The following is a 17,822-nucleotide window of genomic DNA, read 5'->3' on the forward strand; positions in this document are numbered from 1 at the left end:
GTAACTTTCAAGACAAGTTTCTATGCAAACTCATACACGTGGGAAGGAATACCTTGAAACTGTACAGGTTGGGGATAGACTGGCTGGGGAGCAGCTCTGCTGAGAAGGACCTGGGGCTCAGGGTGGACAGCAAGCTGAACGTGAGCCAGCAGTTTGCATTGGCAGCAAAGATGACCAACAGTATCCTAGGCTGTATTAAGAGGTGCAGAGCCAGTTCGTTGAGACTTGGCACTCTTTAGACCGCGTTTAGAATACTGCATCCAATTTTGGGACCCCAGTGCATGAGAGGCATTGATAGAGTGACGTGAGTTCACCTGAAGGCCGCCAGGATGTTTGGGGCTGGAGCGCTTGACCTGTTAGGAGATGACCGTCTCCATCTTTGTAAGATTTCAAGACCCAAGCGGATACAGCCCTGAGCACCCTAGTTTGATCTCACAGCTGACCCTGCTTTGGGCAGGAGGTTAGGCTAGAGACCTACTGAGGTCCCTTTGCACCTGAGTTATTCCATATTTCTTTCATTTTCACAACCATCAAGGAAAGTATAAGCACAGGAATCTAGCTAATACCTTTGATTAAATAATACATTAAAATCATACAAATAAGTTGTATTTTATTTTTTATTCAGCTTATGAACAAGGACCATGTGATGTGCATGTGGTAGTGTTGTTGGCACTAGCAGTGGTCTTGCCTTAGTAACTCAAGAATTCTCTCTTGGTTCTTCTGCCATCATCTGAGTTGAGACATGTCTACCTGTACATGGACAGAGAGGAGGGTTTCATTTTGCTTTTAGTTCTTATTGATATATAATTCTTGATGGTAAGGTACACAAGGGCTAGAAGCAAAATGTAATTAACTTGCTTTTGTGAGTGGTCAAATCTCCATGTAGAACTAGGCTTCATTTACAGTGACTTGGGAATCAAGTTGTATTACTGTAATTATTGCAGTGGAAGAATCAGTTGACAATAAATGTATTAAAAATACTGTTTATGACACTTAGTGGCAAATATTGTTGTATGCCTTGTCAAGAAAATGAGCATACTGTCAGTTTTTCTAGAGAATTAATTTATTGTTTCTAGAGGATTCATTTTATGATTAGAATGGGGTCGTATAATCAAATTAATATGTCTAATAGTTGTTTTCTTGAATAAATTTTGGGGAAAAAAATTCTCTTTCTATTTTGAAACTTCTCTTTTTTAGGTAGATGTCCCAACTGTTGTAACAAAGAAAATGCTCAAGGCAGCAATGAAACACATAGAAGTAATAGCCAAAGCCAGGCAGAAAGGTACTGTAAAGTCATAATGCTTTATCAGTTTAAAATGGCAAGTTTATTCTGCATGTTTGTCATCATATTTGCTTAGTCTTTTCATCCTTTTCATTCATTTGTCTTCTGGAGGGTGCAACAACAAGATTATTTGTATCATAACTTTTTCCTTATTTGTCTGTTTTGAAGTTCAGCATTCAGATATCACCATAACTTTGAAATACTATTTTGTTTTCTCTGTGTGGTAAACAGGAACATGTTTTTCTTGTCTATTCAGAGCAATCAAGATCACCTTGCAATTTTTCTTGAAGTTTTTTCTCTGTATTCTAGATGAGCGATTATAATTGAAAGGATTTGCATGTCTGTCTGTATCTAATAAACACGCTGTGCTGTTATTCTTATAGCTAGAATGATTTCACATCCGTGAGTTACTAAATCTTAAAAAGAATGTGATTAGGGTTATTGAAGAATCGCTGGAGAAATATGAGATGCTGAGAGTAGTAGCTGTAGGCACAGCTGCAAAAGTGACATACCAGCATTTTGATAGTTCTTCTTCAAAAAAAGTCCTACTTGTATAAACAGCACAGGAAGAAAAGGAAGGTTTTTAAAATATAAAACCCCCCTAATGTATTAAGAATGCAAATGTTTAATTTGACACAAGGCTCTGATATTTTAGAATTCTGATTATGTACAAACTAAAACGTTTCTGATCTGATGACGCTAATGTGTTAGTGGAGTTGTTCACTGTGTTGAAATGTTATGATTGTTTATAAACCATGGTGAGATTTTGAGCAGTAGCATATTTAATCCTTATCCAAAATAAGAATATCTTCACAAGCCTAATGTAAAAATTATATTAAAACTGCACATTGAAAGAATATTTGCAAAATAGTACATTTGCTGTTGGAAAATTAGTTGTCTTGGTTCCACACCCCCCCACATACTGGCTGTGTTCCACAACACTGTCTACTAAATCTGGTTTCATTCAACTTTTAAGCATAGATGTTTACTTTCACTGGAGTCATGAACTTTTCCTCCCCACCCTCCCAACGTCTTCTTGGTATACACCCTCAAAACATCTCCTTGATATACATAAAGACATGTTATTTGACTTTTGGAAATTATCACTGATCATGTGAGTAGTGGGTATGAATAATGAGACATACTGTGAGCAAATTTGATCTTGTTTTCATGGCGCAGCAAAAGGTTCAACATACTAGATTGTCTTGCTGTGCTGTTTATGCCAGATTTCATTCTTCCTTTGATTTCTGTTAAGGAATTGGAAACATTTTTTTTTCCCTTTTTTTCCTTTCTAGCAGCAAAGAACTAGATTTTCAGTGCATGGCATTAAAAATATATTCTTCAGTGTTTTCAAGGAAAAGACTTGCTCCCTGAGGGCAAATATATGAAGTGGCAGCTGAAAGTGACTTCATGTAACAGAGCTTTCTAGCAAGTGTTGTTGAAACAGCCACCCACTGTATATGGTTCAGAGGTAGCTTTCAGGCCTTGCGTTGAATACTGACTGAGCCTAGCCTTTCCTGTTTGTTTACTTTTGTATCCTTTTTAAGATGGTTGCTCTAGGGGGCCTTTCTTTTTCTTCCTATTCTTCTTACCTGTACCTCTCCTCATAATTCCTTAGTTCTCCTTACAAGTCCTTACTATTTGCACAGATACCTCCATGATTCAGTATCTGCCATTGCCAGAATGCTTTTTCCTCCTCTCTGCTTTTAGTGACACCAACCTGGCAGATTTTATCAGGTAGTATACATTCCTATATCCCACAACAGCCAATATAGTTCTTGGTTGTGAAGTACAGGCTAACTGGCTTCTGTACTAAATTCCATATGTTAAAACATGCTTTAGTCTTCTGATTTACAGGTAGGTATTATGTGCCTAACCTATGCTTTTGGGGTTCTTGGTGTTGAGTCTGTGTTGGACTGTTAGTACAGCTAGGTGTGAATTGTTACAGCTCAGTTCTTGCACTTGAAGTGATTTGAAGGAATATAAAATAGTTGCTGCTAATTAATATGCAGAGTTTTTAATTTGATAAATCAGGTATTCTTAAGAATGCCAAACAGCTACTTGCAACATTCTTCCAGATTCCCTTGCTGGTTTTAGTTTGATTTATATTGTATTTAAAAAATATGTTGCTTCATGTTTGTTTCTAAATGTTCTAAGCAGGAAACAAATATAACATGACTGAATAAATATTTAAGTTTTGTATTGTAGGCAAGTCGGTACGTAAAAGCCCAATAAGCTGTAGACCAAGGAGAAGCTCAGGCAAAAGCAAGTAGAGGCAGACTTTGGGAAACACATTTTTTTTTAGAAGAATCAAAATGTTGAGTTCTTCAGTAATTATGAATTAAAAAAACATTCTGGAAACCCTACAAATTACAATTATTTGGTGAAGGAATTCTCATTTCTATGTGAGGCTTAATTTTTACATAGCCAGACTCAAAGTCTAAGCCTAGGTAGCTTTTTGAAGTTACTACATTGTAATTCTTTGGCAGTTGTACATGTGCTAAAAGTATTAACTTAGCACAACTGAAAAACAATCTCCTCTTGTTTTGCAATAACAAAAAACTGGAACAACTTGTAATTTTGTCTTTTACTTTCAGTGAAAAATGCAGAATTTTTGCAACAAGCTGCTTTAGAAGAATATGGACCGGAACTCCATGTTGCTTTGAGAAGTCGAAGAGATGAACTTCACTACTTAAGAAAACTTACTGAACTTCTTTTTCCTTATATTTTGCCCCCAAAGTCGACAGAGTGCAGGTATAAGAGTGGTATTTTTAAAAATATCTGCATATGTAGTGTTATCATTTTGGGCAGTGAAAGAATGAACACCAAAGTTATCCTTAATTTGAAATTTTTTTCCCTGTAAAAATCAAGCAAACGAAGTGCATACTCAATGGCAAACTCCTGCTTAGTATTTTCGCTGACTTTATTCTCTGCTGGTTTTGATGTATTGTGTACAGAGGCCTACCTTCAAGTCCAAGAGAGCTCTGGGAGAATGTTGAGGTAGATGGTTCAAGGGAGTTCAGGTCTAAACCTGTCAGAGCCAGGACTGTTAGGTGTCCCTGGCCATACTTACATCCACTCTTTAAACTGTACTGCCACCTTCTCTTCCTGGTTGGAAGTTCCATCCTGTGTAATGCTGGTGCTGATTGTTTCCTCCTTTTGTATAATAGTTTGTTGGGGGTAATCCTTGCTAGAGAATAGGAGACCAGAATGCTAATTTTCTCCTAGGCATGTACAGTTTTCTCCATCTTATCCCTTTGGTTGCATGTTCAAGGCTAGTTTTAGCCCTTTGCATATGAGGGTTGGTTTTTTTATCAGTCTTAAAAGTATTTCTGCACACTTAAGATATTATTAAACACTAAAATATATTTCTGAGTAAAATATAATGGTATTATCAACTTAATTCCCTTAAAAATTATGTAAGCTAGTAAGTTGCTATCAGATTACTGATTTTTTTTTTTTTTTTTTTCCCTCTTCCCCCCAGATCCCTGACACTTCTTATAAGAGAGATCCTGCCAGGTTCCGTTTTCCTTCCCTCTATGGATTTCTTAGCTGATCCTGTAAGACTTTGGAGCACAGACATTTCAGTATTACTGTTTTCCTCCTAAGCAAGCAGTATGTTGTGGTAAAGCAAATGGTGTACAATGGCTTAGTTGCTGTGGCTTGGACTGAGTAAAAGGAAAAAAAAAAAAAACATTGTGCCCAATTGTTTTTTTTTGGTTGTGCTTTATAACTTGGTTTGAGTGCGTAACTGACCAAACTGATTAAAAATACAGTTTTGGCATGATCTCTTAAGAATGTATTTTTAATAAAAGACTACAATTCCCACAAAATGGGAGAATGCTGCACTAATATAAGCACCTTTATGATGATATAACTACATTTAAACAAGGGCTCGATTACTTAACTGTAGCTGTATTTTTATAACAATCAAAGTAAACCAGCTTATTTGTTGCTGTATTGAAACCAATTGTTTTGTCCTGAATTCTGCTAAAAATAAGGCATTTATTTCTAAATATGGAATACTATAATTTTTGATATTTTTATGAATGTATTTTAATAGATGAAATTGCTATACTATGAAGAGATCACCTAGTTGCAAGCAGAAAGTACTGTAACTGTGGAAGAACCAGTAGCTTGTTAGATCTGCACTAACAGTGAAAATGCCTTGTAGAGTCTTCTTCCACCAAATGAAGAATGTTTCAGTACAGATCTCTTGAAGTTCCCTGACTTGTGAAAACTTGGAGACCTTCCAAACCAGATTTTTTTTTTTTTTTTTTTTTTTAGAGTATTACTAATGTATTCACGGGTTTAAACTTGGACATGACATAATAATGAAATGATTTTCATCTAGTTTGGGGTTTTCTTAATTTTATATTGTGTTTTTCTGTAGGACACTGTCAACCACTTGCTGCTAATCTTCATTGATGATAGTCCAGTGAGTATTGACAATATTAAAATATTAGTAACCTACTTGTTTACCTGTTCAATAAGCATTCTTACTCAATTTTTGTCACTTTTTCTACAGCCTGAGAAAGCAACTGAGCCTACTTCTTCATTGGTTCCGTTCCTACAGAAATTTGCAGAGGCAAGAAATAAAAAACCATCTGTAAGCAAAGGAAATATTTTTTTGTTTTCCTCTTTGAATATTACTTTACCTACTGTCCTTGTTTCTACAAATTTTTGTGTTATTTATGTTCTTAGTGAAAGTTTGAAAATTGGCTGACTGCTTTTTTAACCTATTAAGGTCCTGAAACTGGAGCTAAAGGAAATCAGAGATCAACAAGACCTTTTATTCCGGTTTATGAACTTCCTGAAACAGGAAGGGGCAGTCCATGTGCTTCAGTTCTGCCTGACTGTAGGTAAGGTTACATACATGAACTGAGCTGTACTTGATCTTTAAAAGCTTTAAGAATTTGCATGTTCAAGTGAATGTTCAGTTTTGGAACTAGGCAGCATTGTTAAGCAAGAGATTAAGTTTCAGGATCTGTGTTCAGTTACTTCATTATGTCCTGATTCTTTAATGCTGATCTTGACAATGTTAATGTCAGTGTGGAATTTTGCTCTTAATTGTATTTCTGTTTATTGATAAAGGTTGTACATTTTAAAATAGAATCTTTTTGTAAGGAAAAAAGTTCTGGCCACTTATACAAGATAAAGCTGCCTTTTCTAATATGTGATTATTAAAGTATTTCTAAAATGAGCTGTACATCGTAAGAAGCTTCTCATGTTCTTCTAGACCTAAAGTTCTGATGTGTGTACAAAGCAGAAACATAAAATGAACAGTAAAGCTGTTGAAACCTCCTGTTCAGTAACCTGTCCCTTGATTATGATGTTTGTATTTGTTTTTACTGTTATGTAAGTGTTGGCTGGAAAGCCTCCTGTTTTCCAATGTTATGTTTCTCTGTGAAGCTTCTGTAACTTACAATGGTTTTTTCAAGTTTTCTTGCTCTACTGGTGGTTAGTTACTGGCTTGTCAAGAGAACTTTTTTTGCCAAGATCATATATATATGTGTGTGTGTGTGTGTGTGTGTGTGTGTACACACACACACACACACACACACACACACACACACGGGTGTGTGTGCCTGTCTGACTAGTCAGGAGGAGGAATGTTTTTAGAGGAGCAGTAACTAAAAAAACGTTATGGGTATCTTCTTATATCAGCTGTGCGTTAAAATTTTCTTCCCATTAAACCATATTGCCACTACAGTGATCTGTACCTTTCCACATCATTAAAGTTTATCATATTGTGTTGTATACAGTAACAAAGATAGCTGCAAGGATTATGTTATTCTTTATTGCAAAAGTAAGCAAATATTTCTATGTTGCATAGGAAATAATGGTTCTGTCATCTTATCCCAAACCTATACGTATAGCAGGAAGACGTGAAATTAAATATGAGGCAGACTTTATCTCATAAAATACTGCAGAAATCATTAATAGCTGCATAAAAGAAACATAAATAATCTCTGCACACAGTTTATTATGGGCTCATAATCCTTCCAAGCATGTTGGCTTTTTGTCAGGAAAAACTCCTCACCTCACCAAAAAGGAATTAATGCCTGATGTATGTACAAAGAATTCTAAGCTGACGCGCGGTTCTCTAGAGCTGCTTCCTCTAGCAGGAGTGTTTCTCAGACTGTAGGTACTGCCAGTGATAAATATTTATCTCTGAGCACTTTCTTCGTTCGGGGCTTGTCTCTTGCACTCTAAGATGTCAAGGCTCTGTATTAGCTTTTAAAACAAACGGTAAGATTATCTGCCCTGTCTTAGGTCTCTCAAGTTATACTGTCTCAAACTAAGTCTCTACTGTAGGTTATTATTTACTAGGTAGGGAGAAATATCTTGGATATGAAGAACTGATTTATTTTTTCTTTTTTTCCCCTAATGGAAGAGTTTCAGAAGATTTTCTCTGAAGAAGTCTGTTTCTGTCCATTAACTGAAAAGTCAAGTGAACCCTACCTTATTTTTCTTTCTTCTTTCTGGGCAATGGTAATGCCATTAATGGCATGAACAATAAATTAACTAGGATTGCACAGTAATTGTGTTGGATAGATTTTTAGTCAAGGGAAGTTCATTCTCAAGTTAGTCTGATATTAAAGAAGCTATTGAAAACATTAAGACTTGTTGGATCTTAGGAATGAAATAGCAGCAGAATAGGCAGATGACTGTGGTTTAATGGTCTGTTGGGGCTCTGTGTGTGTTTAGCTTGAACTGGAAGCCGTGCTAAAAGAAATTACCACTTCCAGGTTAGTAATTTGAGAAGAAAAATTCTGTTCTCTTGCCAGGAACAACTGTACATTTTCATGGGTTTTTCTTTACTATGATAAGGAATAACTAGTTTTAATTGCAATATTTTTGAGAACTAATTTTATGAACAAATTTGAATTTTAATAAGAATGCAGCTACCTTGAGATTTTGAGATGTCTTTTATTCCTATTTGTTTTAAATTTTTATGAATGACTGTATCTGTTGGAAAGTAAGTTGATATTATACACCACTTCAAGATGCCACTTTTTTGCCAAGTTGGTCAACAAATGCATTTTGCTTTCCCCTATTTCTTAGAGGAATTCAATGACCGAATTTTGCGACCAGAACTATCAGATACTGAGAAGATGGCTCTTCATGAAGAAGTACAGAAAATTTACAAAACTTATTGTTTGGATGAAAGCATTGACAAAATTAGATTTGATCCTTTCATAGTAGAAGAGATTCAAAGAAGTAAGTTTGAGATTGAAAGGAATAATTTACACTGGAATTAGAAAGCATTACTTTTATCATGATTTTTAAAATGTGTTACCACCCTGCTATGTTATGCCTAAACCTTGTTTTGTCAATATTTTTGTATTTTAAACAAGTCTATGTCAGACTTGCATTAGCTTGCAAAGCAAACAAAAACTCAGTCTAGGAAAAAAAACAACTAACATCATTTATATTTACAAAATTTTTGTAGTTGCTGAAGGTCCGTATGTGGATGTTGTGAAACTTCAAACTATGAGATGTCTTTTTGAAGCTTATGAGCACGTTCTTTCTCTCCTTGAGAATGTTTTTACTCCCATGTTTTGTCACAGCGATGAGGTAAGTGAGAAAGAGTTGAAGACTAGTCTTAAAGCAAGATTATATTTTTTAAGATGATACCCTATTTACAGCAAGTATGTGCATGTGTAACTGAAAGCTTATCTTCATATTCCACTTTAGTTAGCACTGCAGAGCCAGGAAAAATCTCACTAAGAAAATTGTGTTTATTCTGGCTTGACACATCATCAATAGAATAAAAAGAAAAAAAATCTTCATTTCCTGTTGTAATAATTAACATTTACCACTGCTATTACAAAAGGCTTCCCTCCTTTTATAATTGCAAATTTGATGCATAACCAATCTACATGATAGACATGAAACTGTATTAAGACTCTCTTTATTTACTTTTCAAAATATAAAGGTACTTAAAAAAAGATTCAAAGTTTTTATTTAGGTGTCTTTGTTAAGCATTCCAGCTCCTAAAAGTCAGGTGTCTATTTTCAGGAGGGTCATTCAAAATAATTTGTTAGGCAAACGATGATTAGTGTTCTATGATTAGTGGAGCAAACTGGGTTCTGAAAGTAAGTTTAAAAAAATTCCCTGTGCCAAGCAGACAGCTGCCTAAAGCCTTCCCATAGGAAATGTTTAAGCACGGGGGTGAGTCTCAATTCTTGTCCCTTTTAGAGTTTGTGTGTATAAATCAGGCTGCATGTTAAGTTCCCCACATTTAAGCCAGAATATATTGACTTGTGCTAGGAATAGGGTGCGTACCTTGGAGTCATTCTTCATAAAGTGCCTCTCCTGAAGATGGTATTGATGGTCACCTTTTCAATTGTAGTATAATGCTTCAAACACATGATGTTTAACGAGGAAGAGGCATGGGTTATGGGGCTTAATTTTAGTTTTATTTCTGTTTTGATTTTCATCTTTTAATGCCAAGACTATTTAATGTAAAATAACTATTCCTGGGAGCATATATTGTAATCTTGGTATGTCCTTTTCCAGATTAATATCCTAACTGCCAGGTTAACGTCAGCTTGCCTTTTACTTACTTCTGTTCTTGTTTCCTGAATTCTGTAATGTTGTTGCATAGTTGCCCTTACCTCAGTAGGCCAGTGTTTTCTTTGATATTTTCTCTTGTGTCTACTTTTAGTACTTCAGGCACCTTTTAAGAGGAGCAGAGTCACCAACACGCAATTCAAAGTTTAACAGGTACGTTTGGCAGAATCTTAAGTTTTTTCTGTTTGCTTTTTGATTGAAAGTCTCAAAATATTAAGCCGTAGATGTGTTTTTGTTGCCTGATATTAATTTGACTACATTTTTAGCTGTACTTTTTTTTAAATAGACAAATAACTTGCTGGAGGAGCAAGCAATATTATAGAAGATGGTTCTTCACTTTGAAGTGTTTTACATAAAAGAATTTAAAATAAGATTCAGACCTCAACATTTGAGAAGGGAGAAGGGGAAAGTAAATGTACAATGACAACAAAGAAGATAACATGGAAATAAAATGGTGATTTCCAGTTATTGTAAATATGAACACCATATTGGTGTACCATTTGTACCGTATTGGTACAAAGTTGGGTCACCTTGGATTTCAAGCCGTACAGGAGCAGGTACAGTGTCCAACCTAACTAGCCTGTCGTGCTATGGGAATCCCCTCTTGTTATAACAAGAAGGATTTGCTTTTTCCCCTAGGTCAAATGTGTTTTCCCTTCCCCAGCTCTTCCCATTCCTTGCAGAGGTGTAGTGTCAGAAGCGTCATCTCTTGGTTTGGGCTATATGCTTACAGACCACCTTCAGGCTCTTAGGGCCTGTGGAGAAGACCAAATATCTCCTGTGGAGTGGAGAATAGGAGCAAATTTCAAGGTCTGCAAACCAAAGTGTTTATGCAGCTCACACTGGGAAAATGATGCAGATACTAAAGACAGTTTGCAATTTTTGCTCTGCTATCTTTATTGTCCCTTGTTACTACTACAGTCTGTTGGACTGTTGGTGGTGGCCATAGTAGGTGCTTGTCTTTGAAGAGTGAGTTTTTCCTAGAACTCTTTTGAGACTAGAGCTATGTCAGAGTGGACCTGTTCCCATGTCAACCAACAAAGCAGATCCATCAGTTCCCTTGTTTCATTCCAGTGGAAGTTGGACCCATTTGGATCTTGTAGAGGATATCTATTGTAAAACTGCTGAGCCTCTTAATTCTCAGAGCTTACTGAAAAACTGAACAGTACTCCATTTGATTTTGATGACTCCTGAATGGTTGGATGTCTTATGTGCCCCAACTAGTCATCCCAATATCTTTGACCTTAAGGAAGATGGGAGATCTTCCACTGCAGGGGTGGGGTGAGTAAGCTCGAGGTCTCTTTGTTTCTTGTTTTTTTTGTTTTTCTTTTTTTAAATGCTGGATGCCTCGGTCGTAGAATAGCTTGACTCTGAATTGCTTATGTTCTAATCAAAAGAAAAAAAATCGTAATGAGACAGTTTTTAATTTGGAAAGGCTTTCTTTCTGTGTATGAAACAAGATCCACAATACTGTAGAAAATGCTCATGTTTGTCATCTTAGATTGCCTTCTAGAGGAGGAAGACCAGCTTATCAAATTCTTCTACTTTTAGTTAAGAAATACCTAGTTAGCCCCCTTGACTCAGTCTATTATGAGGAGTATATAATGTGTGATCCCTCTTATCTCTGCTAATGTTCTTGAAAAACTTCACACTGTTGTTCTCTCCAATAGATCCATCTGTGACATCTATACATAGTCCTTGTAGCTCTCATGGACCTAAGACTCAAGCTGTGGAGTAGCTCTCTTGACTTGGTGCTTACAAACTCTTCCTTAGCAGAGAGGCATGGAAGGCAGCTAGGCCAGCTGCATTTCTTCCCTATATGATACTACACTGGGAATGGTAACCTTAAAACACACTCAAGCTTCTGTTGAAGATGCCTACAGGGTTTCATCTAGACCTATAAATCTGTCTTCTGGTATCTTTCCCCAAAAGTTTCATGTAAAGGGCAGAGGTATTTTGTTATACACTTCTTACATCTTGGTGTTCTAGTTAAAGTATGAAACCAGCTAGGTCACCTCCTTGGTGCTTTGCTTTTCAAATAAAATGAATGAAATTACAAGCAGTCTCTACCTGGAGATTTTGAAATAGATCTCTGGTTACAAAATAGCAAAGGTGATGCATTTGGGAACTGTTACAACACATTCCTTTAGAGTTCAAACAGCATCTTCAGCATTACTGAAAATGTATCTGTTTCACATTTTAGCATGATTTGAATGCCTAAGTAGGTATTACAGTTTATATGAGATACTGTATGTGTCTGAAGTGGTGCCTCAGTGAATATTGCATGAAACATAGGTCCTATCTGAAAATAGTTTGCTTGCAGCTTGCAGGAGTTTCCCTCTGTAAAATGTGCTATGGACAATCACTGCCAGAAAAAGAGATCACTTACAGAATTATTCCAGATGTTATCCATATGCACATACCTCATCCTGCCTTCTCTCCCCTCTTTTAGCATTAGTTCCAGTTGAGAGAAAATACAGGCAAAGAGATCAGCTTTGTCTTCTGTGTCTTTGATTTGATGGTTTGCTGGGGTACTGTGCATGTACTGCATGGATACTGCTGATTAAAAAGTCTGTGAGATCAAGTAGTGGATATGAAGTCCCAGTGGAATGTACATGGGCAATGTGTTGAAAGATTTCACTCCTTGTAAGGTCAGAAACTTATCTTTATGAAGCATTTTCTGGAGAATGCAGTGGGAAGGTAGAAAGGGTTGTCTATTAGTGTTTAATTTCTGTTTTAAATCACTGTTTCTATTTACTGTACAAAACAGTCTTAATTTTTGGTGTACAGATCAGACAAATAATGTGCTATGCAAACTACTAAGGTAATAGGTGAGAAGTCCCAAGTATTTTTGGAATCTTAAGAAGTCGCACTGGGAATGTCCTGATAACTGAGCAGTGGTTGTCAACAGTTTAACTCTATAATTGGTATTTTTTACCTCATTTTTAATGGATATGGCCAATTAAAACTTACGTTTTAAGTTCTAATTCTGGTGACTTCAATTTTGGGCATATGGAAGAGAGGACAAGAATTTTATTTCTCTCTCATTTATATATTTGTAATATATTACTTAAAGGCATGCTGTGTTTCAAGCCTAACAGGGAAGAAAAAAAAGAAGCCATTATGTGGTATAATTTCCCAGACTTCTGGATAGGTATATACTTGCCTTGCTTTTCTGTGCATCATGACGACATACAGAAATAGAAGCATTCTGATTTCTCATCTTTGGAAGTGCAATAAAATTAAAACATTTTTCAAGTGAGGGCCCAAGTAGGAGGAGATATTAACAATTTGGGGGAGTGATTAGGAATACAACCTACAGAATTAGAAGTCTGTAAGCAATTGTGTGCAATGTAATTGCTTTTGTTTGTCAGCATCAGTTTCCATTCGCTGGGTTATGTTTCCAATTTTGCAGTTAACAATGCTGAAGAAGGTGCCTTAGATGCTTTAGAATCAATTCTTTTTCTAAAATAAAATCTGAAATGTGACAACTTAAATCCCATAAGCTATATGATGTATCAGTTTGTCCAGAGTTCAGTAGCTCCTGTGAACTAAAGACAAACCATGTGTATAGTGATTGTATTTATGCTAGTACATTTGAACATTCCTATCGGAATTACTGAGTTGATGGCTGGCATATTGATTCTATGACTCAAGTTATGCAGAATGTCAAATAGATGACCATTCTTAAAATCCATTATTTTTTTTTAAGAGACCTTTACATTCTGAGTTTATAGTAGTGGTTTTTTACTATATCTAATACAGAGATTTTTACTGTATAAAATAAGTTGACAGCCTTTTCTTTGTATTGGCCAAATGAACTAGACTCCCACATGATTTTTGAACACAGATTATAGAAAAAGTTTGCTACCAGCTTAGCACTACAGTTAGCTTTAAGAATTTAAAACATTTTCTTTAAACTGGTAGCTGCTTGTGCTGAATGTTAGTGAATGCTTTAAAGTTTTAATGACTGAGGTTTTTAGTTCAAAGGTGATTATGCCAATCAAATGTGCAGGCACTGGTGATTTTAGTAACTCTTGGATATTAAATTTCGTTTTCTAAGATTTTAGGTAAGAAACTTTTATTTGTACCATTTTTTTTGATTAATCTATAGTGATGGTTGTAGGTTATTCAGCTTTGCTTGGGATAGGTCTTTCAAGTTTGGGATTTTTTTTATGTTATTTTCCCCTGGGTTCTAAGGCAGTTTATATGCCTGTTGTTGCAGAAGTAGCCTGAGTTTGGATGACTTTCGGTAAGTCAATCTAACACTCAATAAATGTTGTCTGTTAGCTAGACTGCATCTATCATGCCTACATCACACAGCCTTTATAACAGCAGTTAACTGGCTATTTTATTTTTAAGAACATGTAAATGTCTTCTCTGGACTAAATTGCATTTCTTCCCAAAATAAGCTTACTCCTCATGTTTTCTTCACAAGTGTTTAGAAATTGCTTAATTACTAATTTTCACAAGTTTGCAATATATTATTCTTTGCTGTTAACTATTTGTCCATTATTAGTTTTGAAATACATCTGCATAACTTTAAGCATTTTTTGCCTGTGTGTGCTAGCTACTCTGTATCAGTTTTCCAAAATTTTATCTACTCCTTATCACATTTCCAGATTTGAGGTTTCATCCACTTTAGCTGCTTGTTCTGTCTTGCATAGATGTGTCCGATATGACCATTGCTTTTCATCGCATGCAAATATAACTGTTTTTATGAATGCTGTAAGGTTTAAAGTCAAACACTCAAAAATAGGAATCGCCCAAATTAGTTCTCTCTGCAGCCTTGTGACTGTTGTAGTTTTGATTACAACACATGCTTAAAATGCATACTTTTTTTTGATAATTATCTTCTTCATTCATGCTCTGGGTAGTCTGTGATCGCTTAATTGCTTATTAATACCTTAGTAGTTGTTCAATGGTTTGTTTTCTCATTATCTGTGCCATATTAAATACACAATATCCAAACTCAGAAAACAATTTTTTCATCATGGGCTGTTCCTTAGAATTTGTCAGTAGAGCATCAGTGTCTCAAACATGTCTCGTATCATTCTTGACTTTTGAGAGAACATTATCATCTCCATGTTACAGATTGGGGATCAAGGTACAAAGAAACTTTTTGTTTTATGTTTGTTTAGCGTACTGAGTTATAGCTTGCTAGAGTGCTAAGCAATAAATAACATTTGAAGTATAAGTGCAGTTTATTGATTTTTAGGTGCAGCCATATGTGCTCACCGTTTCTCCTCATTGTGTGTAAGGGTTCCAAGTTAGCCTAAAAAAAATAATGCTCTGATTTCACGTGCTTGTAAAAATCTAGCTTGTCTGATGATATATACAACTTGTGAACAGCTGCGGGGGGAGAAGAGAGGAGAAGTACCAGACAACAGCTTCTTCAGCTGCATAACCCTGACTGATCACTTCAGAAGGTCTGTTCTGTGCACTAAGCAAGGCATGGATCCTGTGGGAAAATTATTTTGCAACCATCCACAATTGAAACAATACCATAGTGCGCAGTGGCACTAATGCAGTTTTTGTTCAGCAATTCCTAGTTCTTGAGTGATTGACAATTGTAATTTTTAACATTATGCATGCGTGACTTCTGAAGCTTAAAAAAAGAAGGAAAGAAAACTGAAAAAATATATTCCAACCCGTTGTCATCACATCATTCATCAGGAATGTTGGAACCTGTAGATTCTCCACACAGAGCTCTGCCAGGAAAGCAACTATAGAATGACGATCTACTAATGCTGTTATGTGGATCAGTACTAGAGGGAGTGGGAAACTTTTGCCAATGAGTTTCATATATATTTGCTGACAGTAGCAGAGTGGTGAGACTTGGAAGATTTGATTTCTGTTCCAAACTGGCCACCACCTCTCCTCTAACTTAACCCTTTCTTTCCCTGTGCCTTGAACCTGACCATATCCTCGTCTTGTCTCTTCCCTCTGCCTTTCATCCTGATTCCTGATCATTTTTTGTTTTGTTCCACTTCTTCAGCTTTGATCATTCTGTTGTATATCTGTTTCTACCAACTTCCCCAGGCTTTTTCCATGCTCATTTAAGCTAGCTTGTGCTGTATGTGCTTGTTCAAGGATTTCTGCCAGACCAGTCCCATATTCCCTCCATACTTTGTCCTATATGTGTTTGTGTCCCCTCTTATTCACCTATATCCTTGTTCTTAATTTTTCTTTCTCTCCTTGTGAAGAGTATCCCATCCTATGTTTGTCACTTTATTCCTGTTCCAGTTTAGGGGTTGCTCTGAATCCTTTAGGTGCATTCTTTGGGCCCAAAATTTGGGCAGTAGGGCAGGAGATGGTGGTTCCTAGCTATTAGTTTAGATTCTGGCCCCATACAACTCAGTACTGCAGTTATTGGTGAAGTAGTATTCTGCCTCCAGCTAGAGCATGATCAGTGCAAAAAGAATTTTCAGAAATTTAAGACTGCGATGCTCTATCAAATCTCTACGCTTGTACTTTTTTTTTTTTTTTTTAAATCTTGAGAATTGTGCGAGTTCCCACAGGAATGGTGAAAACTTCTGGAGAAGTCAAGCCAGTGGTCTCACTTATTAGTCTTCTAGAAAGCTGTCTAGTTTTGTCTGAGCACTCTTCATATTTTGCTAGTCCTATGTTTAAGCTCTTGAACAAGATTCAGATAGGTACTCAACACGGAAGAAAGTTCAGTTGATGAAAATGTAGGAAAAGCTGTTTTAAAAAAAACAGGTAAAATTGTTCAAACAAGGCTTTATACTAGGTCAGGCAACCTTATCTTTTGTTAGCAGAGATAGCAAAGATAGCAAAGACAGATGGTGCCTGTCTCTGCTTTGGAGTTGATAATGAATAAGGGATAGAAAAGGCAAAAGATTTGGAAGAACAGTGGATAATTTATGCAATTTTAGTTATGTGTACACAGAATGGATATTATTATAAACAGGAAGATTATTTCCTTTAATAAACCCCTCCTACCCTCAATTTTGAGTCAGCAGCTGGCGATGTCAGTATAGTTTTATGGGGAATGAAGATGCTTTACCTGCTGGTCCCTGCTCTTCTGTCTTCCTGAGCAGCTAAATGTAGTAGTTACTATTTTTTTCAGTTAAAGGAAAAACAGTGTTCAATTATGGTTTTTGTTTTTGTCCTCTAAAATACTAATTATCCTTTGGATCATAGTAATCTGTTAAGTTCTTTTGCGTCTTTGGTTCTGCAATTCACTTTATTGATTTTTAACTTCCATATCAACTGTATGTATTGTATGGATGTAAGTAGTATCAGGTTAATTCTGTGTTCAATAGAAGCATTTTTCTTTCTGGAATTTGTTCCAACTTGCATTTCTATGCACGATATAGTCTTCCCTGTCAGGTTTTGTATAAGGGCATAGGAATGCTAAAATTTGTTTTCTCACTAATGAGCGCACTTCCTGCCCAAATTTTCTTTCTTTTTCTTTAACTTGTTGCTTTTTGGATGCTTTATCATAAGTTGCTTTATTTCTGAACAATACTTTAAAACACTTTCATCTTTCAGGCAGATTGACTCTTCAAGCCAAGATTCTTCAGTCGCCATCTGTTTTCTCTCATGTTCAGTGCTGCTCCTTGCACATTCCTTTTGTCTGTCTTTAATGCTTGTATGTATCTTGCATCATACATGCTTGTAAAATTCTGGGATGTTATGCAAAAAATACATTTTAAATACGCCATTTATGGTACTTGGCAACAGTGGATAAATGTTTAAATACAAGAATACATGGAAAGGGACAGAGTTAGTGCTCTTCTAGGTATGCGTGCCTGTAACAGTTTCTGATGTCAAAACAAAATTGTTTTGCATAGTTAATTGTTTATTCCTTGTCCTGCGTTACTGTAATAATACGAGTGTAAGTGTTAAGTCATGATTAAGCTTATGGTAATGCCATATCTCTTCTAAGAGTACTCAAGATATTGCTGATCAGTTAAAGGACAAACAAATTTGCCAT

The 17,822-nt window shown here is 36.0% G+C and overlaps 1 protein-coding gene across 6 annotated transcripts in view; it reads left to right on the forward strand.

Annotated features, from left to right (window-relative positions):
• SNX14 (sorting nexin 14) overlaps nucleotides 1-17,822 on the forward strand; it is a 61,484-nt gene that overhangs the window by 16,748 nt on the left and 26,914 nt on the right. For 5 of the 6 annotated variants that reach the window (XM_067294032.1, XM_067294031.1, XM_067294029.1 and 2 more), the window contains 10 exons: nucleotides 1,198-1,282; nucleotides 3,880-4,036; nucleotides 4,767-4,842; nucleotides 5,676-5,720; nucleotides 5,811-5,891; nucleotides 6,030-6,144; nucleotides 8,351-8,506; nucleotides 8,739-8,863; nucleotides 9,957-10,015; nucleotides 14,088-14,114. In XM_067294032.1, coding sequence (XP_067150133.1) covers nucleotides 1,198-1,282; nucleotides 3,880-4,036; nucleotides 4,767-4,842; nucleotides 5,676-5,720; nucleotides 5,811-5,891; nucleotides 6,030-6,144; nucleotides 8,351-8,506; nucleotides 8,739-8,863; nucleotides 9,957-10,015; nucleotides 14,088-14,114 — 926 coding nt within the window. The remainder of the gene's footprint in view (nucleotides 1-1,197; nucleotides 1,283-3,879; nucleotides 4,037-4,766; nucleotides 4,843-5,675; nucleotides 5,721-5,810; nucleotides 5,892-6,029; nucleotides 6,145-8,350; nucleotides 8,507-8,738; nucleotides 8,864-9,956; nucleotides 10,016-14,087; nucleotides 14,115-17,822) is intronic. The other variant, XM_067294030.1, reaches the window with a different exon arrangement.

Source organism: Apteryx mantelli, chromosome 3, assembly GCF_036417845.1.
Source record: "Apteryx mantelli isolate bAptMan1 chromosome 3, bAptMan1.hap1, whole genome shotgun sequence".
Taxonomy (NCBI): domain Eukaryota; kingdom Metazoa; phylum Chordata; class Aves; order Apterygiformes; family Apterygidae; genus Apteryx; species Apteryx mantelli.